Below are 27,051 nucleotides of genomic sequence, written 5' to 3' on the forward strand. Positions count from 1 at the left end.
CATCCATCCGTTCGAATAAATCGAATATAATCAATGTGAAATTGTCTCTCTCTCTCTCTCTCTCTCGATTGTAGAAGAAGAGGACGACAAGAAAGAGGTGGAGAAAAAAGAACAAGGGGGCAGTGGCGGTGGCGTCGAAAAACACACCGGTGACTCACGCCCCCGGCCGGCGGTCAGCGACTTTTTTGCGACAAAAGAACGACGCAATCGGTTGCGAAAGAAGCTTCACACGGGGTCGCCGACAATTTTGACGTGCCGTTCGTTGAATAGAGAGAGTACAAGTTTCCGGAGTCTCTTCTTTCTTCACGGTCACCTTCGTCCGCAGAGTAACAAATCAATCGAAAGATGGTCGCAGCGCCATGGTGGTGGTCACTTTTGCCGTGTCGCCCATCAAATGTGCCACTTTGAGTGTCTCTCTACGACTTTCGACACCTTGACTCCAACAGTCGTAGTTCCTAAGATCTTCACAAAGAAAACAATTTAAACTACAGTAACCCTTTGCCTAGCAAGCTCAATAGAAAAGAATCTTGTCAATTTCGATTAAGCGTATTTTCTATTTCTTCAGCCTTGTACAGTTTTTTAATCGAATCAAGCTGTTGTCATGTCTTGTTCCAATCAATCTAACCATCTATTTCTCCAATCACTAAACACCCACAGAATTGAAAGTAAATTGAAATAAAAGCTGAACAAAAAAAACGATGATAAGAAGAACCGGAAGGAGGGAAAGATGAGCAAAAAGGTGAGGAATCGGAAGAAGAGTACACCTAACCTATTGTCGCGCCTCATTTATTACACCTCCCCATCACCACCACCAACCACAACCATCACCAGTTCGCGCGTTCGGTGTCCCGATGTTTGCGGAGGTGTCGAATGTGTATCAATGATTAGCATAGAAAGCGAGGTGGTGGTGACGACTAATTATTTTTTGTTATGATAGCGAATTTAGATTAGCTGGTAATATAAGATAGTGACAGTAATTCAAAGATTTTCAAATGTGAATACTGTAAATGCTTTAAATGAAGAAGCTCACCTCATGAATAAGCATACTTTGAGCTCAATTATCTTGGTTCCTATAATAGATATCAACATTTTGTCAATTAATAAAATGTTAGTGATAATATGAATAAGATTTTATCAGTTGAGGGATTTTTGATACCTTTTACAGGAATCCAGATAACTGAGATACAATATTTTTGAAATTACCATAAATTTTTTGTTAACACACCATTTTTTGATACCTTTCATGAGACCTGAGAAAATTTGTTTCAAAGTTGATGGTCTGGGGCCGAACTCTATCTTATGATGTGTTGGTTCAAGAGACATCAAATAACTCATTACTGAAAATTTCATGTCCATTTAAATCAACACAAATGCATACTTCAAGATAGTGCCAATATTTTATCAGTTAACAGATTTTTGATATCTTTCATAGTAACCGAGATAATTGAGCTCAAAGTGCAAGTATACACTGGGCTTCCATTAGAGCAAATGCGGTAAATCCCTTTAATAACAGGATCATAAAACTGAAATTCTTTAAAGATCACTGTAAAGTAGTAAGCAGAAAAGGTTTTAAAAACGAAGTAGTGATTGCAGAGAACCGAGTACAAAAACGAACACAGAAAAGTTAAGATTCCAAATAGACCAAACACTTTTCCAAACCCATTAGTCTCGTCAAACCCATTATCGAAAAAAAAGACAACAAGATGAAGATTCCTAAGAAGCGTAAATGATAGATTAAAGAATTTAGACAAAATCCTATATCCATTCTCTCGATATCTCAAAGTTTTGAAGATTTTGGCGCTTTTGAAAGAGCGAATCGTTTTCCGAACGTTCAGCCGGCCAATGATGATGATGATGGGTGAAAGATGCTAAATGTGCAAACAGCGGAAAAGTCGGTGCTAACCGCTCAGGGCGCTGCCGGTCTTTATCTTAAGCGTGGAAACCGTGCACTTTGTGAAAAAAACGAAGGAAGAGAAAATGAGCCGGTGGTGGGAAACAAATCCGTGAAACATACAAATTACTGGACTGGTACTTTGTAAGGTCTAGACCAGAATCTTCAAGAAGGGGGCGAAAAACATAATGAGGGGCTGAACAATCAAAAATTTAAGGTGTTAATGAGCCAGCTAGGCATACAGCCTTATTCCAAGATCTTTGAATAAAAAACACCTAACCTCAAACAAGCGTATAGTAAACCAAGAACAAAACTGGAACCTTATGAGGTAAAAAAGAACAAAAAGAGCCTTGGAGCGTCTAACTATACAAGGTAAATAGACCATTTGTTTTGTGTAGTCTATGCGAACGGAAGCCTCTTCTTCACGGGTGCAAATAAGAGCCAATGGACGGAAAAGGGAGCTAAATATGGGATGGTATATAGCAAAAAACAAAAAAGATTTACTCAATTTTGATCTAGACAAATTTAGATTTCTCTACTGACAGGTTGATCGTCTTTATTATGCAGCCTGGGAGAATCCAAAGTGTAACAAAATTTTCAAAGTTGAAAAGGTGGTTGGATGGGAGAGGGAGAGTTGTTACAATCGGAGTAAGTGATAAGTTGGACTTGGGAAATGTAACAGAAACACTCGCTCGTACTTTTACTACTTATTTCGAATACAACACGAACTTCAACATCAGGAACAACAACAACGCGAAATCTGATGAAAATTGGCTGTTTTTGAATCTGAAACAGCATCAAACGATACAGTTTTTCAGATTACTGTAGGTAGATTGTTTTCATAAGCAATTTTGAAAATCAGATACTTTAAGTTTAAAAATCGTTCGATATAGTACATACCGTATTTCTTTTAAAACGAGCCCATCCAAACCGTCAACTTTGAGCTCAATTACCTCGATTTCTGTGAAAGATATCAAACATTTGGCAACTGATAAATTGTTAACCACGATACCAATATTTTATTAGCTGAAAAGTTTTTGATATGTCCTACAGGAATTGAGATAAGTGAGATTAAAGGTGAAAGTTAGGGGCTCATTCTATTAGTTTACAATATTTGTATACCGTTTCAATTCACAGTAACGGGCGAAATCAATGAAAAATGTACAATTTCCTAAAACTGCTTTTAAGAATCTTAAAATACCAATTGGACAAAATGAAATTGGTTTCTAAATAAATTCGGAAATTAAATGCTTTTGGTCTGTGAGTTTACTGTAAATCCAGTAATAGAAGGGCCCCACAATGTCAATTTTAAGCTCAATTATCTCGATTCCCGTGAAAGATCATTTGTCAACTGATGAATTGCTTATCATAATGGCACAGACATTTTACTAGTTTAAACATTTTTGATATCTTGCATAAAAGCCAAGAAAAATAGATCAAACATGAAAGTGTGGAGGCCCTTTTATTACAGGTTTTACGACACTTGTTACAAATTTTCCGATCTTTATTGTTCTGAGAATTTTACTTTCCACAAATGGTTTGGTCTAATATTTTCAATATTTTTTCTCTTAATGAAGATCTCTTAATAAATACTTTTCCCCCGAAATGACCGTTACATTTTATCAAATTACAGCCCGTTACAAAAACATCTCCAAATTGAGTGCACACCAACTGCTTCCTATAATTCCGATTCTCTCCAAAATATTCAATTTTTTGAAGACATGTCCCGTCTCTATTTATAATTGAGTTATCCAATAATAATATTGTTCTCTCTCCCTCGTTTTCCCATATGATCTGTTTTATTTCCACTTATAAAATTTCATCTCGTTTTCTCATTTCTATGACTCATGCAAACATACCGCCTTCTTCGATTTCCCAACAACTCATTTCTCGCGCATTTACCATTCGTTCATTCCCAAATAAGAACTTTTCTTCGTCTTGTTCCCTTTTTCTAACTTTTCCACTTCTTTCCTCCTAAATTCCCCCTTCTTCTTCCCCTGGCTTTCCGCCCCCACTGATCTCTTCTCTTCCAACTGATCCAAAATCTTTGCGATGGCATCGAAATAGTTTTGATTCTTGAGAGACTCAGACACAAAATAGAGAAAAGATACAGAAGAGGCGAGAATGTGTGTGATAGAAGAAGAAGAGCCCATGCTGCTGTAAAGATCGAAAAAGAGGGAAGAGGTGGAGCTGATGGGATCCTGGGGAGAGTCGGAGGAAAGAGAGAAAGAGAGATAGAAAACACCACAACAATCAGTTTTAACTTTGATTTCAGTATCGTTTTCAGTATTGATTATTTTATTTATGTTCTTGTTAAGCTCGCTTTAATCGGAACTTGATACAGTATCCCAGTTGGTTCATTTTCTTTTTTTTCAGTTATTTTTTCTAGCCCATTTTGATACCGATTTAAACGACTCCAATATATCATCTGGGACCCTAGTTAAAATACCGTATAAACTCAAATAGTAGCCCACCCGAACCGTCAATTTTGAGCTCAGTTATCTCGACTCCTGTAAGAGATATGAAAAAGTTGTCAACTGATGAAATCATTATCATAATATAAAAAATATTTTGTTACTTGACCAATTTTTGATATATTTTACAGTAGTAGAGATAATTGACAGTAATCAAGATAACTTTACAGTAATCGAGACCTAATTTTACAGTAATCGAGATAACCCCCATTTTTGTAAATACTCCGATATACCAGCTAGGATCCTAGCTCAAATATTTTTTCCTTGTTCAGATGTTCAGTAATTCAACCAATCACTCTGATTGGATCAATGTTACCCTACTTACTACTCGTCCTCAGAACTATTCGTCCTCAAAAGATGTTTAATTTCTTTCGGGTGTGTTCCTAAACAGCAGAAATGTTCAAAACGACTTTTTTGAGAAACGGAATCCGAGATAAACAAATTTCTCGAACACTTTATCATCGAATTCGGACAAATATACATTTGACGGAATCTAGAATCTGGAACGCAAAAGGCACGAAACCTAAATCCGGACTAATCGGAACCTTCTTCATAAGCAAAGATGCTCTCTACTCCTATCCTGAATAACTTGATTTTTTTCATCTGAAACTTATTCTGCTAACTTCCCGAGATTTTTTGTAGTTCCTTTTCTTCTTTTCCACTCTCTCCCTCTCATCAAAAACATTTTTTAAACTTCTCTCCCGTTCTTTCACAAAAAATCCTCCTCTGATCAGCTCTCGTTTGAAAATAAGAAAAACATGTGCAGACTATAACGTTAGTGTGTGTCGTTTCGTCTCAACTACTACTTGAAAATACTTTTCGACAAACTTCAGATGGTCAAGATTGTGACAGATGGGGAATATGTTCCCTGGTACAGTCGACGGGCTCCACCAGTGTTCTGCTTCCCATGTCTTCCAGCTTATATGGGAATTTGGCCAGCCAGGTATTAATTTTGAATTAAAATTGAAATTTACCGAGATCCCCTTTCCAGAAAATGCGTTCTGATCATCGGTGCCCTCCTATTCTTCTTCGGTGTCATCATCCTACTTGCCATGCTTTTGACCTGTATTGCTGTTGAATGCGCCGGAGTGTAAATATTCTGAAGCTTTTTCCCCTCATCCATTTTCAAAATTTCAGTGCATCTGCTCTGATCCCTCTTGCTCTGATCCTCATCATCGTCGGAATCCTTCTTTTCCACTGTGGATACGCTGCTCATCTTCTCGACAATCATGGAGAGATTCCAATCAAGAAGACAACAACGACTACGACGACTACAGTTATGGATCCAGAATCTCATGAAGACGAGATTCGACTTTTCGAGAATGTGCACAGAGAAGAAGTTCCACATGTGAGTTGGGTCTTGATACAAATGGAGGCCAGTTAATTTAAGTTACCGTTATTCCCCTAACTTTGCGCTCAATTATCTCCATTCATGTGAAAGGTATAAAAAATTTGCTTATTGTTGGTGATATTACCACAAACATTTTATCAGTTGACAGATTTCTATTATCTCTTATAGAAATTGAGATAATTGAGCTCAAAGTTGATGGTTTAGGTAGGCTCTTCTATTAGAGGAAATACGGCATGATTGAAAAAAATGGGAGGAAAAAATGGGAATTAAATTTGTTTGAAATACAATTTCCAGGTGAGACAAGGCTATTGGCAATTCGATGAAGATCTCTCATGGCAGGCTGCTTCCAACCCATACCCAATTCAGTAAGTTTTCGAGAAACTAACATTTTCCCAAAATCAAAAATTGATCTTTCTGATCTTCTTCCTCGAACAGCTATACAACCTACATCACTACAACATACAAAACACATCAGCATCATTTCAACTTCTTCTTTTCAGACACACTCTCAAAAACTGCCTTGAACGTCACCCATACTGATCAGCATCCCAGCTTCTTTTTCTCTTTTCTTTTCTTTAGAATATTCATCTTTCTTGCCATCTATTCTTCCAATTGTTGCCATATTTTTTCAAATACTATAAACACAACTTTTTGTATCGGAGACCCATAATAAATCTGTACAGTCTTGTTGCTGCTGCGTCCACCTGTTAATCCATCATAATTCCACCTATTTTCCTTTGGAAAACAGTAATGTTGATTGGTTTACTAGCGTGTCTAGGCGCATGTCTGCTCCTAGGAACTCTATTCGTTCCAATCAAATCATGTCCACCAACCGATGGATTTGCAACACAGTTGTTCATGTGTTTGGGTAGTTATACCACAAGTTTCGGCGTTTATGCGTACATGGAATTTCCGGGAATCTATAGTTTCGCAATGATTGGTGGAGCAGTTTGGTCAGCGAGTGAGTTTGACAGATTTTAATATCTCATTGTGAGGTTAGGACTGAAGATAATGAATCAATTTGAAGCATTTGATTACCGAATGTCCCTTAACTTTCAACTTCGAGCCAATTTATCTCGATTTCGATACATATGAAAGTTGTCAAAAAGTGGTCAAGTGACCAGATATTCCTGATGTCATGATTAAAATTTTGTCAGTTGATAACTTTTTGGTATCTCTAAGTGTATCTGTTACATAAGCTGAATACCTTCCGGATGGTTAAATAAAAAAGAAGTGGAAGTTGATAACATTTTTTTGAAGCAAATGTTCCTTGGAAAATGATTTAATGTTCTGCAATTTTTTTGTTTCTGAGTTGTTCTGTGAAAACCTCGGCAACTATAAATTCAGTTTGAATTGTCGTCTGCTAATTTTGGAATGTTCCAGAACAATCCCAGTTATTTTTCAGATATTGGGTTGTGGTCTTTTCCACTAAAAATCATTATTTTTTAAATACCGTAATCACTAAAATGAAAGTTTACCCAAACTGTCAACTTTGAGCCAATTTATCTCGGTTCCTTCGAAAGATACCAAAAAGTGATAAACTGACAAAATATTTTTCAAACTATGATAAACATTTTATCAATTGACAAAGTTTTAATATCTTTTTAAAGAGCCGAGTTAATTGAGCGCAAAGTTAACAGTTCGGGTGGGCTTCTATCAGAGGAAGTACGGTACTTCTTTTCCACCAAATAATCTGAAAATTTGTAACGTTTTCTCCAGCTAACTGCTTCGCTGTCTCAATCATGACTCATGTCGGAATGGCGATGTTCATGCTGTTCGCTTCATCAATATCCTGTCTTACCGGATGGGCGATCTCTAGATTCGGACTATTTGGAGTTCCTCCCTCTTTTCCTATGAGCAGCATTCTCAATTATTCTGGAATCGTGCTCTTGATTTTTGGGTAAAGATCCCTTCTAGTTGGGAAGCTATGAAAGTCACTTTTCTCATTTCAGGTCCGCTATTTATCCCTTCATCAAAATCAACGTGTTTCGAGCTGTGAAACCAATAGATCCTCATGTTCAGGTCTTGTCAATGGTAGGGATTATTTGTATTCAAGACAAGAGTTTGAGTTTTAGACCCAACTATCAGAAGTCAATAAATCTAAACATTCCAAGGAAGATATCGAAATGAGCAATTCTTTAAAAAGGATGGCTGCTTGGATTGGAACAATTCTAGTTGGATTATCATTGGGTGTCATGACAACTCCAGTTACTTTATTAATGGTAATCTTGATCATATTTTAAAATTTAAAACGGATTCTTAAGACTCGTCACGACATCTATCCACTGTCGACTGAAATCACAACATCCGTTTCGTTTCATTTTTCATTTTTCACTGGAGTTATTCTGGTATCCGTTGTGATTTTCGTTTTGTATTGTTTACTCAGGTGAGTGAATTTTTTGAGACATTGACGGTTTTGAGACACACGGTGTTTTTACGGAGCTTCTTGTAAGTGCGCTCTGACGCTAAAATTCGAATACCGTAGTGAACAGCCGTTGGTCTCGACGCAAGAGCTTCGGATGGAATTGCTGAATTGCATAACACCGTAAGACTCGCCAGTTCAATTTGAAGCTTTCGCGTCGAGACCAACGCCTCTTTGAAAAATTAGCGCTCGAGCGCATTTACATAACGTTCCGAAAAAATGATCTATAAATTTATGAATTTTCCAGGAAAGGTAAACCAAAAGTTCCATCGAAAATCGTGCTTCCATCGATGCTCAGTGGCGTCTTCTTCGCTTCTGCCATGGTATTTTTCTTCGTGGCAAATGAGCAATTATCACCCACTATCTCGTATCCGATTTGTATGATGGCTCCCGGATTGGTCACTTCTGCTTGGAGTGTTTTTTATTTTAAAGAAATCTCGGTTAGTTATACATTTCTTGAACCCCATCAATCTTATATTGTAGGGACGCAGGAATCTTCTTCTCCTTGGAGCTGCATACATCTTCACACTGATCGGCGTCCTTGTGATAACTGTTTCTCGTATAGTCGAGTTATAAGACAAGCTTTATATAGAGAAGATATTTACGATAGACAAAAAAGACAATCTTGGGGCTGGGGGAAAAGAGAAAATGTACCAATTGTGACAAGATATACAGTACAAATAATTATGTGGGGGTGCGAGGGCAAAGTGTAGATTATGGGGGTAAGCAATAGCTGGGGTGCTCGAATCTACTTGATTGACATTACATTCTACAAGAAGACACGCATTATGGAAACAAAAGCCTGAAAATGTCAAGAAAATTTAGGGAAGCAAGGATGGGTGGATTTTTTGGGGTGGGTGAGAAATAACAAAATGCGGAATTTTTGGGATGAGGAAGAAAAATGGCAAAGTGTTCAGATGGCGAGAATCGATACGATTTACTGATCCTTCTTCTCCTCGGCGGCGACTGGAGCACTGCGGAGGAATGGAAGCTTCTCATCGATCCTGCAAAGTCATTGAAATGAATATTGAACACACAAGAATTAACAAAAACAAACTCACAAGTTCTGGACGTTCTTGAGGTGTCCGGAGACGGTGGCGAGATGGGGGTCGATGGCTTCCTGGTTGGCCTCGTACACCTTTGGGATGGAGAAGGTTCCGAGAAGGGCGAGAACAGCAAGAGTGCATCCAGAGAACCACGAGGCGACGTATGTCAAAGACCAGAGGATAAGTCCGAATTTGATAGATTCCAATGGGCTCTCGACAAGGATCAACTTCTTCAGCTTGTTGGCAATGCATGTGGCGTGCTCGGTGAAAACATCGGCTTGAGCGTGGACCTTCTCTTGTGGAAGGGAGAGATCGTTGGCGAGAATCTCTGAGAATGGGTTCTCAGCATCCGTCTTCTTGATTTGGGATTCTATCTTCTTGTAGGCACTGGAAATCAAACTCATTAATGGTTGTAGCCTTTTAATGATCTTTAAATCACTTACCGGAATCCAGCGGCAGCTCCGAGAGCAAGGAGAAGGGAGTAGGTGATGACGGTGAGAAGTGGGTACTTGGCAAGGATGAAGAGAGCGAGAAGGGCCAACGAGAGAACGATGGCGGACTTCTTGGCATCGCGCCAGTAGATCACGTCCAGGACTGAAAATTACAGAAATTATTGGTAATCCTATCAACTTTTCTTTGTTTTCTCTGCTGCATTTTTGGAACTAAATTTGGAATATGGTCAATTTCTCCATATTTTCTGTACTTTGTATCTTCTTCTTTTGCGAATTGACATTTACATGACCAACGATGACTGCGTGTCCCGTTAGCAATATGATAGACACTTTACCCGACACGATGTTTTCTTTGGGTGTGATAAGAAACGAGATAGGAGAAAAACTCGCCTTTCTGACACGGACAACTCATGGTCAGCAATTTTTCTATAGGAACAGAGAAAAAGTTACAAGGAACTGTGGAGGATCGATAATCTCACACGTGTTTCAAGAGAAGTGTACCCCTTCAACTCCGAAACGAACAAACAAAAAATTAGAGCAAAAGAAAAGCAAGAAGAGATGAGTAAAAAGAGGCTTCACCTCCCACCGACACCTGTTTTCTCTAGCTCCACCCGCCCCAGACATCACTCACTTTTTCCGAAGAAATCGGTAGCTGGAACCCATGTCGGCTGCTTTGAGTACTTTTTGTTAACGAAACGAGTTTGAGCCATTTTGGAATATGAACTAGCACTCAAGACGAGAGTAACAACGAAGACGATCGACCGAGTGACTGAAGAGGCAACAGCAAAAGCGGAATAGATCGCAACGAGAAAAGTGACGGGGAGACGAACGGCCGCGTATTTGTCTCCACCCTGTCTCTCTGCGGTCACCGTAATCGGCAACCGATCAGCGTCCGACGCTCTCCGCGCAACAAAAACTATCTCCGCGAGCGTATTGTCTGTCCCTCCGGAATCTTTACACTCTTTCGTTACTTTTGCAGTTTTGAGACCTCCAACTGCCACATAGAAAACAGTGACCGCGCTCTCTCAATATGCTGCTCTCTACGTCTCAAGCGATTTTTCGGATGTATAGATTCGTATGCATTGTATTCCGATATCTCTATCTTGTTACGACCGGGTCCCGAGAAGAACCACTAACAACTTCCGAGGTCACCAGTATTCCCCTTTCATAAAAACCAGCTCTATTAAATCGGCAATGACCTAGTCTATCTTCTCGAATGGTTTCATTTCACACAATTAACATTCTCTGTGATCGTCCAATTTTGTTTTTTCACTTCATTTAAACCAATTTTTCTCACCCTCTTTTCTCTGAAGAACTCCCGAGCTTTTCGTCAACTTGTAGGCTTCGTGAGCGCTGATACCGACACCAGCTACAAGTGCGGCGTGAAGTCCGACTTTCAAAACAATATTGACAACGAACGCAATGAGCGCGTACAGTCCGCGTCCGATCGCTCCCAATTTACTCATCGCTGCTGCTTGCTCTTCGGTTCCAGTGGGTGTTTCTGATCTGACGCACGTGAATGATGAGTTAGAAAGAGATAAACGATAAGAGAACGACGGAGAGAAAGAAAGGAAAACAAGGGAGATAAAGTAAAGTAGCTAGGAAGAACATTCTATCCCTAGGGAATCTTTCATTTTGAGTGCTACTAAAAATGTTGCAAAATTTTTGGCGATATTTAGTAACGGAAAAATTGCCTTAGAAAATTTCGAAATCCTTTCATGAAAACATAAGAAGCAAGCAACAAATACAGGCGCTACGGCAACTTTCCTTTTCGGATGGATGACCTTCCTACCAGTATCTATATTATAATAACAACACCCAGTGGCAAAATATGAAAATGGGAGAAAGTATGGAAGTGTTGCGAAAGGCACGTGCCTTCTAGTCAATTATTGTCGTTGTCGGCAGTGCGACCAGCGGCGCAAAGACTTTGGGTCCATGAATAATTAGGCATCAGAGGAGAGAAAGAGTGAGCGTAAGCGGACGCAATCGAAAATTGAGCCATTCCGAGCGGAAACAGTGTGGAAATACGCATTAAACTGATTGGTTTGTGATAGAACTTCACTATTATTAAAAATAAGAGAAGATTGATTGATTAAAAAACAGAAAGAGTGAACACGGGACGGTGTGTTTGATTACTGGCCAGGGAAGGAATAATTTTGTAAACAAGAATTGCGAAATGCATCTAATTCACTATTCAAATCAACATATACAGCACAAACCCTACAATATGAATTGCGTATAATCAGCTCAAAATGTTGTGCTCAGCGCGGATGAGGTGAATTCTAATTAACCAAACGGATATTATTCGAATGGAGCAGTGTGCGAGCGTACACGCTGGTAATTTTCGGATTAGAGAGATGGATATTCATGGGATAAAAGCTTCAGAATGCGCAGACTGAAGAAAATGTTTTCGAAAATGGTAAGAAAGGGCACATTTCAATGCAACTGATGAAATGGTGCGCAGGCAGCGAGTGAGTGCGCGCCAAAATTCAAATTCGAATTGGCTGTGCAGTTGGCGCCTCTCCGCCAAAGCTGTACTATTTCACCATTGGTGCAACACACGGGCGATACATTCTTTTGTTTCGCAAGAAAAAAGTGTCGCAATTCAATTGGAAAGTGGCCAAAAAACGAGTGACACACACTTGAACAACTTCAAAAGAATTCTTTTGAATGCTCACCAAACGAGTAAAGGCGCAACTCAAAAGTTGTCTAGGTGGTCACACCACGAAAACGAAAACGAAAAATCGCAAATATAAATATTCAGGGCTTCTTTAAATCTAGATAATCCAGAGTTAGGGATAGGAAAATCTGGATTCCAAATGCGCATATTGTAAAAGATGGTCATGTGGTATATTTTAAATTTTCTGAAACAATGACGAATTGGGATTTAGAAGAACGAAGAACGACTAATAGAAAATCACACTTCCACCCAGAAAAACACGAGAACAGAAGCAAAAAAAGAAACACAAGCTCTCAAAATAGTGCAGACACAAATATGGGAGACCTCCGTTAGCATTACTGGTCGTTGTTGTTGTGCGTCGTGCTTCTTTTTCTGGGCTCTCCGGACCATGTGACCACGCCGGCCATCTGCACCCTCCGCCCTTCACCCGTCTATCCTCGCGCATCGTATCGACTTAGAGTCGTGCCAAATTGAGCGCCCCTTCCTTCACCCAGCTCTACCCGCTTCCCACCCTCTTTCCAACATCAGTCTTCCACCATAGATGGCCAACAGCTTCTTCCAACCACCCCGCCGCCGCCCCTATTATTCTTGTTGTGTATGTTACTACTGCTTTTGAGCTGCTGTTGGAAGCTAGCCTTAGCCGTCGTCGACCGCAATTCCTCACAATTTTGTTGCGAGACAAAGAGCAAGAGCAGATAGACAATTGGGTTGGGTCTCATTTCGAATGCCTTGCACACACTTTTTCATTAAAGTTGCTATAACTTACCACATGGTGGAACCGTCTTGAAGTCAATCCAGGCCTCTCCATGATGCTTAAGAATCGAGTGATGTGGTGAAGATGGATGAGCTGAAAAAAGAAAGTAAACTATTTGCTAGCAGGAAATTAAACATACAGTGATGATGAGCTGGTCCCAAATTGACAGTGGATGGCTTCACATCCTCGTCACTGATGTCCTTTGGTGGAGTTGGTGGACGTGGAACAGTTTCGAACTTCTGATGTCCGAACATCTCTTCCTCAGTAAGAGCCTCTGAAGCAGCAGCTCCAACGGCAGCTCCAAAAGCAGCTCCAGTGTTAGCGGTGACGAGTGGATCAAAATCATCCAAATCCTCGACGTGTTGATGAACAGCAGCGGCTCTCTCCACTTCCTCTGGAATTGTCAGTGGTCCCTTGCGATCGAATGTAGTCTCATCCTCTTCTGGAGTCTGATTTCCAAAGTGTGGCTTATCATCAACTGGTGCATTTTCATCTTCTTCCACAATTGGTGGAGTTGGTTCACGTCTCAAGTAGTTGTCGATCTCATCATGAACCTGATCCACTGTGTCGTGGATATCAACTAATGGTTCTGGAGTTTCGACTTTCTCTGGAAGTGGACTTTCTGGCAATTTCTTCTCGACTTCGTGAATGAAGTCGTCGACAGCTTGTGGAACGGTCTCGTGAACAAAGTCTCCCATTCCGTCGTATGCTTTGTGGAGAGCATCCTCTACTGGTTCCTTGACTTGCTCAATTTTTTGCTGAACGTTGTCAAGCAATTCGCGTCCGATCTCGTCACCCTCTTCGACAGCGTGTTTCTTGTATTCAGAAGCCGATTCGACGGCATCCTGAACGAGCTTGCGAGCTTCTTCGGCGATCGGAGATTCCAGAAGCTTTGCGGTAGCCGCATCGTCCCCGAAATAGTTCTTTTCGATGACGTCGTCGTGGTGGGAAGACATCTGGAAATTGAAAAATAATAGGTTAAAAATGAAAGTGCGGGTTGTGGGTGACTTTTGAAGACAAAACGGAAAAGTGTTGTTGCCGGGTTGTACTAAACATATAAACACAAGACTTTTGGGAAGAATATAGACAAGGGGAAAAGAAAACCAACGGAAAAAATATTGATATTTTTAGTTTAAGTGTTGTTCTAGAAACTTTAAGAAAATTTGATAAAACTTCGAAAATAAGTGATCAACAAAAACTCTCGCAGTACGAATCGGATTTCATTTTTCAGAATTAGGTTCAGAAGACTATCGAAAATTCAGCTTTCTGAAACTTTGAATCGATGGGGTACTACGCTGTTTCTCATTTTTGTGGGTTGGCCAGCTGCTGGCGTTGGCGTAAAAGAGATGTTTGAAGACAAGGCAAAAAAGTGTAATTTTTTCTCCGGAAACTTCTAAAGGTTTCCTCACAGGTGTTCACTTCTCTTCGGTTTGAAAAGTTTCGAAATTGCCGTGGAAAACGGAAACAAGCGTATTTAAGCCGCCTGCTCAAAATGGCAACATAAAACAAACGGAGAGAATCTTTGTTTCCAAAAGCGAACACAAAAGGAAGAGCATTTAGTGTTCGCTTTTCTCTCTTTCCGTCGTCTTTTCCCTATCCGAAAACGACAAAATAACAAAAAAAAATGGCGAAAAGAAAGGGATGGAAAAGTGAGAAGATGCGAGTCATATAGGAGAGGAGAGGCGCGCAGGAATTGGTTCCCTGCGCGCGCTCCGTTTTGCAAAAAGGCACATAAATTTTCGGAATATTCAAATCGATTCTTTGAAATTCAAAATCCTTGTAGTAGTCGTGAAACTTTTCGAAATTGTTGTGAAGAAGTCGAAAATGAATAGTGACCGGAAAAAGCGAGAGAAAGGGCGGATTTTGGAGAGTGAAAGAGAGAACACAGAAGACCAAAACAATTTTGGCGCGCGGGCAGAAATTGAGTCATTATTGAATGCGACAATTCAGTGGGTTTGTACAAATTAAATATTGGTCTTCTATACGTATGGAACAACACTCTCCCCCTTTTAAATATTGTGAAACTGAAATATTGTGTGTACAAGTTCCTTTTAGCAGAAAAATGAAGAAAACTTATCGCTCAGACAATTTCTCAAAACATTGCTAAGAATGACTCAATTTAACAGGTTTCAGTGTGTCTAATCAAACACTTCTATCGGTCACAGTTCACTATCAAGAATCATAGAAAGAAACCAACAAAATAAAATGACCGTATCTATTTAGAGACCACTTATTTTCTGCCTCTTTCAAAATCTGTTTTCCGTTGATTGTTCCTATTTGAGTCATGTGATATGAAAAAAAAAACAAAGGGGAAGTTTGAGGGGTGTACATAGACAAACATTGTTGACGACTACTACAGAACAAAAAAGAGCAGTGATTCAAAGTAAACATCATATATAAAACCTTCTTCGCTCCTTTGCTCGCCTCGTTACGCTCGATGATCACGAATCCGTCGTCCTGTTGTGACCCGGCCTTCTGAATAGAATAAGCACATCACCTCACAATTCATGCATTTTCGTTTACAATATCAAGTCTTTGTCATCATCACCAACAACAAAATACATGGAACGAAATTATTATAGACACCTGTTCTTCTGCATTTCCACTGTTTTCTGATAGTATCACTGAAGAAGCGCCGAAAATCATGGTCATGGTTCTCTGACTCTGATTCTGGATTCTTCTCTATTAACTCAGTGGGAATAGTCAAATATAGAAGAAAAGAAGGAAATTTGAGAATCTTTACCCCCGATCCAGTTACCAAATTCCAAAAAGAGAAGAAAAGAAAAGCAAAGTGCGGGGACTGCAGAACCGCCCAATTTTATAATTTTACACGCTTCGGGAACTTATGGACGGGTTCTCGGAAGAGAACGGAAAATGGACAGGTTCGGATTCTGGCAATCTTCTTTTATAAAAGTAACGTACTGCGAAAAAAACCTATTTGTTGGTTTTTCCCTTTTTCCTTTTCCACCCCATCTTTCATGTGTGCATTTGGAGGAAAAAACTTAGAAAAGGATGGAGAAAAGAACAAAAAATGCAGCCAATAAAATTTGATGGTTTCTCTAGAAGATGATGGAAATATGCGGAAAGGGGAATGATGCAGTTTTTATAAAGTTTTAAAATTTTTTGAAGGAACAAAAATTCAATATTTGTAAGGAGCAAATAACGAATATTGAAAAATGGAATGCATACTCCAGAACTTTTGTATACAGTAGGCTATATTATTAAAAATCAGGAATAGAAGAACAGATCCTAATTTCATTCCATGGATTTCCTTCCATCACACCGATATATTCTTTCCAAACATTAGCCAATAAAAAAAAACTAAAAACTCACCATATCATCTTCAGCAGTAAGACTTCCGAACACCGACTTTTGCATTGGATCCTCAACAGAAGTACCGTAGTCATCGAGACTCTCATGGTCGACCTTCTCGAATCCACTGGAATCAATAGATCCCTCAGCGGATGGACGATCCTCTTGTTGCTGCTGCTGTTGGAGCTTCTCCAGATATTGAGCAGTATTCTCAAACCCGACTGGCGGAGCGTTTGGCGACAAATCGGATGGAGAATCCATTGATAAATTGGTGACTAAAAGTTCTTTGACAGATGGATCGAGGAATTGGGAAACCTGAAATTTTAGGAATTGAAAACCAGAGAAAGAGGTTTAGAGAAAGGAAACGAACAGAAGATTGGAAAGGAAGCAAATCTTGGCGTATATTCTCAATGGCAGTTCGAAACTTTTGACGGTCTCCAAATGAGGAGATTGAGGAGAAAGAGTCGCGACGGATAGATGGATCGTCGACTGGAATTTAGATGAGAAAGGGATGTGAGAAAGAACGAAAAAAATGAAGAAGCACGGCAGAACAATTTTCAAGATGATGAAAAAAAAAAGAAATTCAAGTGTTAAGAAAATGGTTCAGAATGGGAAAGAAAACGAAAAAAAGTTAGAAAGTTATGTGTTAACTTTGAATCACTCATTTAGGTCAATAGTTGTCTTAAATTCAATAATTAAACACTATCGCTTACTGGAAGTATTGAATCTCTGAATGGTTCGTTCACTCAAATCCCCAATCGAATCCAAGCATTCACTTCCATCCTCTTCTTCATTTGCCACGTACTCCATTGATTTTCCAGGACCCAGAATTTTGGTTTCGGCTAGTACAGTATTGATTTTTGCCTCTTCCTTCTCTTCTGAAGGCGTTGCATCAGTAGTCACGGTAACCACATGGACAGTGTCGTCTTGCTTCTCCTGGGGAGAATGTGGAACCGATTGCATATCCATCATCGGAACATGCTCGTATTCCTCAAGAGTGTTCGGGGAAAGAGGTGAAAGTGCATCCACATCACCTTTTTCAGAAGGCTTTGGTTCAGATGAAGTGATTACTGTAAGTGGTCTCTCCAGAGATTCAACCAATTCCTTCTGCTGTTCTTCTGAATAGCTTCTGCCTAACTTGATATTCAACGGACCAAATCGGTTTTTAGGAGATTTCGGTTGTTCGATGGGTTTTGCAGATTCCACCTTTGGCGCACGAGGTGGTCGTTGAGGAATAGGAATCATTTGAGTGGGTTCTGATTCTACTGGAATGTCCCTTTTTACCGGTACCTCTCCATTTATCTGCTCTGGTTCTGGCGTCTTCTCCTCATCTTCGAATGGAAGTTTCAAATCTGCCAAAGGTTCCGGAACTGGACACTCGTTTTCCGATTCTTGTGGTACCATTTCACTCAATTCGGATTCAGTGACTACCTCCACCTCACCCACTTCTTTTATCGCATCAGCAATAATCCATTCTACCATTTCTTCCAAATACTTGGTAGCTGGTTCCATCAAAGGAATCGGGACATGGATCACACTGGGATCGTTGGAAATATCCAGCTCCATTAGTGATGGTTCAGATGGGACAACTTTTAAAATCTTCAGAGTCGATTCTTGATTTTCTTGATTTGGAACGGATTCAACATCTGTTGTACATCCAACTTCTGCCACTAGAGACTTTAGAGATTGAAGCGAAATCACATCTTCATCTTTCCATTGCCGAATCGGATGGAAGTTCAGTTCGGCAACGAAATCTTCTTCCTCATCTTTAGATTCTTCTGGATTGTTGAATTCTACTTTTGAAGGTGTTTCCGTACCGAATGGAACGTAGTCGTTTCCATAATCATGGTCAGTGGTCTTATGAGGATCTGGGGACTCTTGGAGAGCCACAGTAGTTTCTGTCACTGGCTCTTCTTCATTCTGGATTTCATTAGAAACTTTTTCAAGTTTCGCGGCTGATTCTTCCTCGGTTTCCGGCACAGCAACAGGCTGAGATTCCGTTTCCACTTCTACAGTAGCGACTTGCAATGCACTTTGATCGGACATATCGTCTTTGGATTCTTCTAAATGTTGGAATCTCTTCTCCTCTTGAGATTCACTGGATTCAGGTACTTGTCCTTCTGTAACTTCAGCAGCTACGTTTAATGCTCCATCAATAGGAAGAATATCCACTGCCATTGCCACCAGTTCTCCAACTAAAGAAGATGTCTCTTTTTCAATCTCCTCCACAGTAGTCTCCACAACTGGCTCTTCTACTGTTCTTTTCTCTGAATCTCCTTCTGGATGCTTCTGCTTTTCCTCGTCTTCAGACTCCTGAACTTCTCCGTCAATTGGAAGTATATCCACGGCCATAGCTACCAACTCTCCCATCACAGTAGTTTGTTCTTCCGCGTTTTCTGATTGCTCAGTTTCGACTTTGGCTTCAACAACTGGTTCTTCAATCGACTCGTGAACGAAGTCTTCTGCATCAAATGAAGTTTCTAGTTGATTTTCCTGATCAACTGGCATAATGATATCAGCTGTCTCGATGATTGTATTCTCCTCGGATTGTGGTGGATCGGTAGACTCAGCAACAAAGCCTTCAGCATCGAATTCCGTTTCAAAGGATCCAACTCTTTCCACTGGTGGAATGATATCGGATGTAGAGATCAACGTTTCTACGGTTGACGGATTCTGATTTTCAGTATTCAGATGTTGTTGAGTTTCATCAAGTGGTTCATGAACTGGCAGAACGTCTTCAACCATCGAGACCAGATTGCCAAAAATAGTTTCTTTTGGCTCTTCAGTATCTACCTCTTCAGTCGGTTTGATATCGGTATCAGAAGACACTTCTGAATTGGCCGGAATCACAGTCTCCACCATTTCAGCAATTTTCTCTACGATCGATGTTAGAGCTTCAGGTTCTTCCTCTCTTCCGTCCAAATGATCTTCAGAAAGAACATCTTCAGATGGTAAAAGAGCTTCAGCTGGGAGTGTGCTCTCTACCATCGAAACAACTTTTTTCACAATAGATTCACTTTCGACTATTTCAGGATCATCCGTGTTCTCGACAAGTAGAGTTTCCTGCTGTTCAGATACTTCCTCTTCGGTCTTATTGACCAAAGCCGTTGGAAGCACATTCTCCACCATTGAGCTTAACTTTTCCATCATTGAGGCTGGTTGGGCCGGCGTTTCGGAATCTTGATCTCTATCGTCAACATGATCTTCAGAAAGAACATCTTCCGATGGAAGAACAACATTCTTTACTGCTGAAATCAGTGATTCCACAACTGATTCTTGTTTGGTAGTTTCAGAATTCATCCCATTGTCGGATTCTTCAACAGACACTGCCTCTTCAGGAATTCCTGGTTCTTCAGAAGCGTCATTTTCAGAGTGACGCGTCAAGTTGACTGGGAGCACGTCTTCGACTGGAGTTGCAGAATCTTTTAAGTGTTCGATGTGGTCTTCAGACAGAACATCTTCTGACGGAAGAACATTTGGAAATGCATCTTCTACTACTGAAGCCAGCTTTTCCAAAACCGACTCGTCGTCGATCTCTTTTTCGGGTTTCTCGTCAACAGGAGGAGTTTCGACTTCTTTTGAAGCAACGTCTTCAGAGAGCGTTAGATCAGCTGGGTATTCTTGATTTTCTGTGGCAGCATTTTCATTGACTGTTTGATCTGATTCTTCTTCAGTTGGAAGGTCCTGGAAGCTCTTTGAATTCCGAAGTTCTTCATACTGATTGACATATTCAGATAAAATCACGGAATCGACTGGAAGAACACTTTCCACCATAGAAGTCAACTTATCCAATATGCTTGAAGGTTCGGCAGTTTCTGATTCTTGCCGTGGAGTGTCAGCGACGTCTTCGGAAAGTTGGCTTGGTGGTCCCTGAGCTTCGCTTTCAGAACCAACGTTCTCAGATGGAATGACACTTTCCATAATTGATGTTAACTTATCCAGGATGCTTAGAGATTCTGAAGGGGCAGTTTCTGATTCTTGAGTTTCAGCGACGTCTTCTTTTGCATCTGTTGATGGCTCCTCTGTAAGTTCCTTTTCATGAGCTTGGCTTTCAGAATTAATGTGTCCATATGGAATAACACTTTCCATCATGGAAGTTAACTTATCCAGAATACTTGAAGGTTCAGAAGTAGCATTTTCTGATTCTTGATGTGGGCTATCACCGACATCTTTTTTTGCATCAGCCTGTTGAGTTAGTGGTTCCTCTGTCTCTTCCTCTCCTTGGCTTTCAGAATTAACGTGAAGAACGTCTTCAGAAGGGAGGGCAGCGTCAGTAGGAAGAACATTTTCTACAATAGAGACTAGCTTCTCCATAAGACTTTCTTCTGCATATTTTTCATTTGTGGAGGGAGCCTGAGCTGACGTTGAAGGCGGAGTACCTTCATTCGTCTTTTCTTGTACATCTTCTTCCACTGTTTGAGAATCAGTGACAGATTCTTCCACTTCTGGCGGAAGTTCATTGTACACTACTTCTTCTGGAAGACCATCAGTAGCTACAGGAGTTTCCGATGTTACTTCAGAAGTTGGAACGGGATCATCAGCTGCAGTATCAACGACCACAGTTTTGATACCAACAACGTCTTCACTGTTCAGAGCATCATTCAGCTCCTTTTGAATCACTTCAGCAACTTCAGATTCTTGAGTAGTTTCTTCCGATAACAAGATTGGTAGTGAATCAGCCACTTCCTCTTTCTTCAAGTCGAGCATCTCGTCACCAGCATCTTCCAGTCCCACAACAACTTGCTCTAGTTTTGTCGCAACACAGGAAGGGTTTTCAGTTTTCTCGATTTCAGCGACAATGCCTTCAGTAGCAGACAATTCTGTTGTGGTTCCAGCAACATCTTCACTGTTCAACGCGTCTTCAACTTCCGATTGCTTCAATCGAGGAATTTCTGGTGTTTCAACTTCTCCTGACTCTTCGAGAGCTACAACGGGCTGATCTGCTTTCCCGTCATCTGAAGGTCCACCAACGATTGTCTCTACCACCTCAGGAATAACTGATGTTGATGTTGTAACGAAGTCTTCAGTGTTCAGAGCTTCCTGGATTTCTTCCTTTTCCAAGTCAACCACTGGAGCAATTTCCACGTCACTACATTCTTCGAGTCCAAAAGCTGGCTGGTCTTCCGAGATGACATCATCAGCCACAAGAGATCCTGTCTTGATTCCAACGACGTCCTCACTATTTAAGGCGTCTTTCACTTCCGATTTATTTAAGACAGGAAGAACTTGTGTTTCAGCGTCCCCACCATCTTCAAGACCAATTGGAGCAGCTTCAACATCACCACATTTTTCGAGATCAAGTACTGATTGATTTTCGTCCGATGGTCGGGCTTCAAAAATTTCTGCTGGAATAGTAGGAATTTCCGTTTTGATTCCAACAACGTCTTCGCTGTTCAAAGCGTCTTCAACTTCCAATTTGGTCAATTGAGGAATTTCTGGTGTTTCAACTTCTCCTGACTCTTCGAGAGCTACAACGGGCTGATCTGCTTTCCCGTCATCTGAAGGTCCACCAACGATTGTCTCTACCACCTCAGGAATAACTGATGTTGATGTTGTAACGAAGTCTTCAGTGTTCAGAGCTTCCTGGATTTCTTCCTTTTCCATGTCAACCACTGGAGCAATTTCCACGTCACCACATTCTTTGAGACCTAGAACTGGCTGGTCTTCTGGGATGACATCATCAACCACAGGAAATCCTGTCTTGATCCCAACGACGTCCTCACTATTTAAGGCGTCTTTCACTTCCGATTGATTTAAGACAGGAAGAACATGTGTTTCAGCGTCCCCACCATCTTCGAGACCAATTGGAGCAGCTTCAACATCACCACATTCCTCGAGTCCAAGAACTGACTGATTTACGTCAGATGGTGAAGCTTCCGTTTTTGGGGTGGCAGCGAAAACCAAAGTTTCTGTTGGAATAGAAGGAAGTTCCGTTTTGATACCAATGACGTCTTCACCATTCAAGGCTTCTTCCCCTTCCGATTGGTTCAACTGAGGAATTTCTGGTCTTCCAACTTCTCCAGGATCTTCGAGACCCACGAATGGCTCATTTGTTTTCCCGTCATCTGAAGATCCATTGTCTTTTGTCTCCACGACCACAGGAAGAACTGATGTTGTAACGACGTCTTCAGAATTCAGAGCTTCCTCGATTTCTTCCTTCTTCAAGTCAACCACTGGAGCAATTTCCACGTCCCCACATTCTTCAAGCCCTAGAACTGGTTGGTCTTCTGAGATGTTACCATCGGCAATAGGCAACTCTGTTTTGACTCCAACAACGTCTTCACTGTTTAAAGCGTCTTCCACTTCAGATTGGTTCAATGCAAGGACCTCTGGAGTTTCAATATTTCCCCCATCTTCAAGGCCAATTGGAGCAACTTCCACCTGTTGAGTTTCTTCCACACCATCCGAAGATTTATTGATTTCTGAAGAATCGAAAACGATTTCGGTTTCTGGAGTATCTTCAGTTTTTGAAGCGTCAGCAGGGACTGGCTCTTTGGGGAAAACGTCTTCGTTTCGCAATGCATTCAATGTTCGATCAACATCAGGAACACCTTCGGGAACGTCTTCCAATTGCGCAAAGTCAGAAGTTTCCTGCATTGCGAGGTTTTGAACAACATTTTGTGTTGTTTCTAATGGTGTAGTTGTCTTCAGATTATCTACAGGCGAAATCTCGAATCTTGTTTCTGGGAAATCAGTAGCACTAGCAGCACCGGCATCTCCGACATTTTCAGAAATAAAATCTGGAGCCGATTCAACTTGCTTGAGAGTCTCACCTTCCACATCTTCCGGAGACAGAGAATCATGAATAACCTGCAGTTGCTCAGCAGCATTTTTCAAAACCTCAGAAACCGAAACATCTCGAACGTCATCTTGTTGATCATCATTGTATTCTGGAACAGGAGTTTCCGGAGTCTCCACAGGTTTGACGAACGCATTCTGGAATGCTTCTTCCTCATCATCAAAGCTATCAAATGTGTCGTTGGAGGTCAGTTTCACTTTCTCGATGAAATCTCTAGAACCTTCTCCTGCTCCTTGATCATCTTGAGGTCTCTCCAAGACAGTGACAACTTCAGTAGTCAATGTTTCCGTTTCAGTTTCTTCATCATTTCCAATTGGTTTGAATGTGAATTCAGTCAATGACGCTTCTTTAACCACATTATCCAATTCTTCTGCCGGCGGGACGTCTTCCAATTTTTCTCCAGAAGAATCAACACTCACGTCTTCCATCAATGGAATTGTGTAGACCAGTTCAAATCGAGTATCCGTTGGTTCTCGGAACCACAAGTCAACGTCAACGTCTTCATCTTCCTCTTCCAATTCATCCAAATTAATTGCAGCTCCCTTTGAAATCGTGTACACCAATTCCATTTCTCTGTTCATTGGCTGACGGAAAAGCAAATCAGTTTCCACGTTCTCAATGACTTCTTCATCTTCAAACACATCATCATCCATAGGTGCATTCAGAATCTCTTCGGGAAGCCGAACGTCTTCTGAATCGGTACATGAAGACCCACCGGATTCATCATTGCCAGTTTCAAGAGATTGAAGAGCAAGAGGTTGTAAAAGTTTAACTTCCGGGTCGGAATGTTCTTCTGTTGTTTGATCTGGTTTCAGTGTCGAGTGGGTGTCATCGTCTGAAAATAAGAAAGATGAGAAAAAAAATAGATATGAAAATACCGTAAAACCTGTAATAGAAGGGCCCTAACTTTTAATATGAGCCAATTTATCTCGGTCCCTGTCAATGATATTACTGTTGTCATCTGATAAGTTGTTTATCATAATATCAGAAGTGCTTGTCGGTTCACTCATTATCGATATCTCTCATAGGAACCTAGATAATTGAGCCCGAACTCGACAGGTCCTTCTATGGCAGGTTTCACGGTATACGGTAAGGGGAAATATATGATTTTGTTAAGAGAGCCGAGCGGGTCGAGTTACATATTTGCGAAATTGTTAGCGATTCTGAAAATAAATCACTCACCTCTGGAATCGATCCAGAATGTCTTGACAAATCCAAAATCAGTGATTTCCGGTGGCTTCCGGAAAAATAGATCCACATCGACTTCCTCCATATCAATTTGAGCAGTAACAATTTCAGAATCCATGGCTTGACAGATTTTTTCTTTCAAGCTCACAGAAAAATGCTCCGAGTTTTGCTTGGGACCATCAAGAGAGAGGAGTTCACCATGTGATTGTATGCCTGCGTCTCTACACTCTCCCACACTATTTCTTTTATAACAGCTGCCGTCTCACCGCAGGTGATATGCGATTCCCGTTTCTCTATCTTGCTCTTCTCGTGTGCTGCTTTGTTTTTCTTTTTGTTGTTGTCCTCTTTCTACTCTCTCGATTTTTCTTCAAATTTTTTCAGAGATTCAAGAGAGTCACACATTTCAAAAGACAATGACATGAGAGATAATAAGAGTAGGAGGAGAGAAAAGAGAATGATAAGGAGATTTTGCTCATTGGATCTCTGAACGGAAGGTATTTCAAAGTACATGGAGTTTTGTTTTTCTAGAGTTCAAAATGCGTTTCTCGAAAATTGTTGAAAAACGATTGAAAGTTTGTCAGATTTTGCTACTGTAGCAATTCCATAAAACAAGTTATATAAAGACCATCTAACCTGTGACATGAGGATTTGAGCCAATTTATCTCGGTTCCTGTGAAAGATGACAAAAATGTGTCAACTGGCAAAACACTTTTGATATTACGATAAACAATTTATCAGTTGACAGCTTTTTCATATCTTTCACATCAACCGAGAAAAATTGGTTAAAATTTCCCTTCTATCAGGGGCTCTCTTTTACAGGTGAAAGGTAATGGTCAATTTTGATCGAAGAAATCTTGTTCATGTAAACATTATCAGAAAATTTTCAACTAACAAAATGTTTATCATAAAATCAGAAAACTTTTGTCAGTTGAACACTTTTTGATATCTTTTGTAGAAAACGAGATGAAGCCCTTCTATTAAAGGTTTCTATGAACTACGAAAAAAGTTAGTAATTAAATATTCAAAGCCCTATTGTTTCTATCAGAAGCGAACAATATTCTGATCGGTAAGGTTTGCATCAAATACTCCAGAAAAAAGAGCTCCACTGGGTAAAAATAATAATTGTTGCCAATTTTTCATGTTATCAGACTTTTTTCTCTGTTCATGGATAGAGTCGGGATCTTAAACAAACAAACGAACTCGTTATCTGATTATTATTATTTTTGTGTCATCATCATCATCTACAGTTTTTTCTCCTCCTTTTTCCTATTTTTCCCTCTCATTGTGTGATGTTTATAGTTGAAAAGGACGTTTGATACGCAGACAATTAGAACATTTAGCGGCACGTGGTGAAGGATTTTTCGTCTGTTCAGATCCCAGTCGGGATCATAAATCACTTTGGGTGTGGGTCAGAGACTTGGAAGCAGCTCTGATGACGTGTGGGGGGGGGGGGGGGGAAATGAAGATAAGAAAGACAAAGAAGAGGTTAGATTTCAAAATTACTACTCGGGTTACACAAAACTATGATTTTGAATGAGAAAAAAATTCAGAAAAAAACGGAAAAGAAAAGATTGAAGACTTTGCCATTAGAAGATAGATGATGAAATGAAAGTTGGAATGGTTTGCCATGTGAGGATTCTCAGAAGTGTAAAAAATGGGAGGAGAAGAAAATGAATGGGAGTGAACTTGAGAACTGGAGAAGGAACGAAATGCCATGAATTAGAAATTTTGACAAGCTATGAATATTAAGAAACTTCAGAAGCGTCTAGAAAAGAAGTTTTTGAACAAAGGCATCATTCTTATGAGATCAACCCGTAGATCTTCACTTTGAAAATTTCCGAATTAAGGACAAGCAACGGGAAAAAACCAATACGGGAAGAGGATAGGAAAACAATAATTGCGAAATTCGGGTCTACCTATTTCTATACATAAATAGGTAAACGATGAGCAATGGAAATAAGGGGAATCGAGAGGGGGACCTCTCCTCACCACACCCTCCCGAGCAAACCAGAAAAGAGCAAAACAAGCAGGACGGATAATTACCTGCCATTCGCTCACATTCACAACACGCAAATTCAGAATAGCAAGTGTGAGAATATGTGTTTCTTCAAAACTCTTTCACTCTCTTTCTCTTTCTCTCTCAATACCTTTAGTCTGAATGGCAGAAATGTGAGAGAAAGCGAAAAGTGTGTTAGTATCGAAGAGACGCAGGAAGTTTCTGCCTGTGTCTAGGGTGAATCGCCGCGTGACCGCACATTCACTCCGAACGTTTTTTTGCCTCTGGTTTTGAGGAGAAGGATCACATAAAGAGAGAAAAGAGAAAGAGAACTGTATTCTGATAAGAACAAAAAAAATAGACAAAAAGCATGTGGTACTGAAAGAAAAAAGCGAAAGTTTTCTTTCCTTTCCATCATGGACGCATGGGATGATGATGTGATGATGATACGCTGATACTAAAATTAATTGACTTTACTTTTTTTTCTCAAAGGACAGATTAGTCATATGGTGGGAGGAAGAGGAAATTTAATTGGTCACTTTTAATATTACTACATTTTTCAGAACACGATAATGACCTAAAATTTTAGGTTTTCGAAATTTCCGAATAATGAAAACTTATTTTCCCCTAAAAGCACATTTCCCATAACATGATAATCTTAACAGTTAATCCGTGAGCTATAGATT

At 40.2% G+C, this 27,051-nt stretch overlaps 4 protein-coding genes across 4 annotated transcripts; 2 read left to right on the plus strand and 2 right to left on the minus strand.

Annotated features, from left to right (window-relative positions):
• Positions 1-5,198: 5,198 nt before the first annotated feature.
• On the plus strand, positions 5,199-6,256 carry CBG11621 (the record flags this gene model as incomplete). The annotated part of the gene is made up of 5 exons (XM_002637703.1): positions 5,199-5,308; positions 5,357-5,455; positions 5,503-5,713; positions 6,011-6,081; positions 6,217-6,256. The coding sequence occupies 5 exons, from the start codon at positions 5,199-5,201 to the stop codon at positions 6,254-6,256; spliced, it is 531 nt and encodes a 176-aa protein (XP_002637749.1).
• A 210-nt stretch (positions 6,257-6,466) lies between these two features.
• CBG11622 lies at positions 6,467-8,714 on the plus strand (the record flags this gene model as incomplete). Its single annotated transcript, XM_045238093.1, has 7 exons — positions 6,467-6,677; positions 7,436-7,616; positions 7,669-7,750; positions 7,792-7,938; positions 7,981-8,102; positions 8,386-8,578; positions 8,622-8,714. The coding sequence occupies 7 exons, from the start codon at positions 6,467-6,469 to the stop codon at positions 8,712-8,714; spliced, it is 1,029 nt and encodes a 342-aa protein (XP_045094608.1).
• A 361-nt stretch (positions 8,715-9,075) lies between these two features.
• CBG27216 lies at positions 9,076-9,588 on the minus strand (the record flags this gene model as incomplete). Its single annotated transcript, XM_045238094.1, has 2 exons — positions 9,076-9,142; positions 9,200-9,588. 2 exons carry the CDS (start codon positions 9,586-9,588, stop codon positions 9,076-9,078), a joined length of 456 nt encoding a protein of 151 aa, XP_045099201.1.
• A 35-nt stretch (positions 9,589-9,623) lies between these two features.
• On the minus strand, positions 9,624-24,487 carry Cbr-ret-1 (the record flags this gene model as incomplete). The annotated part of the gene is made up of 9 exons (XM_045238095.1): positions 9,624-9,778; positions 10,934-11,086; positions 13,083-13,163; positions 13,210-14,026; positions 15,474-15,545; positions 16,404-16,697; positions 16,753-16,871; positions 17,096-24,016; positions 24,364-24,487. 9 exons carry the CDS (start codon positions 24,485-24,487, stop codon positions 9,624-9,626), a joined length of 8,736 nt encoding a protein of 2,911 aa, XP_045094609.1.
• Between the last annotated feature and the right edge of the window lie 2,564 nt (positions 24,488-27,051).

This window comes from Caenorhabditis briggsae (assembly GCF_000004555.2).
Source record: "Caenorhabditis briggsae complete genome, chrV, whole genome shotgun sequence".
NCBI classification, from domain to species: domain Eukaryota; kingdom Metazoa; phylum Nematoda; class Chromadorea; order Rhabditida; family Rhabditidae; genus Caenorhabditis; species Caenorhabditis briggsae.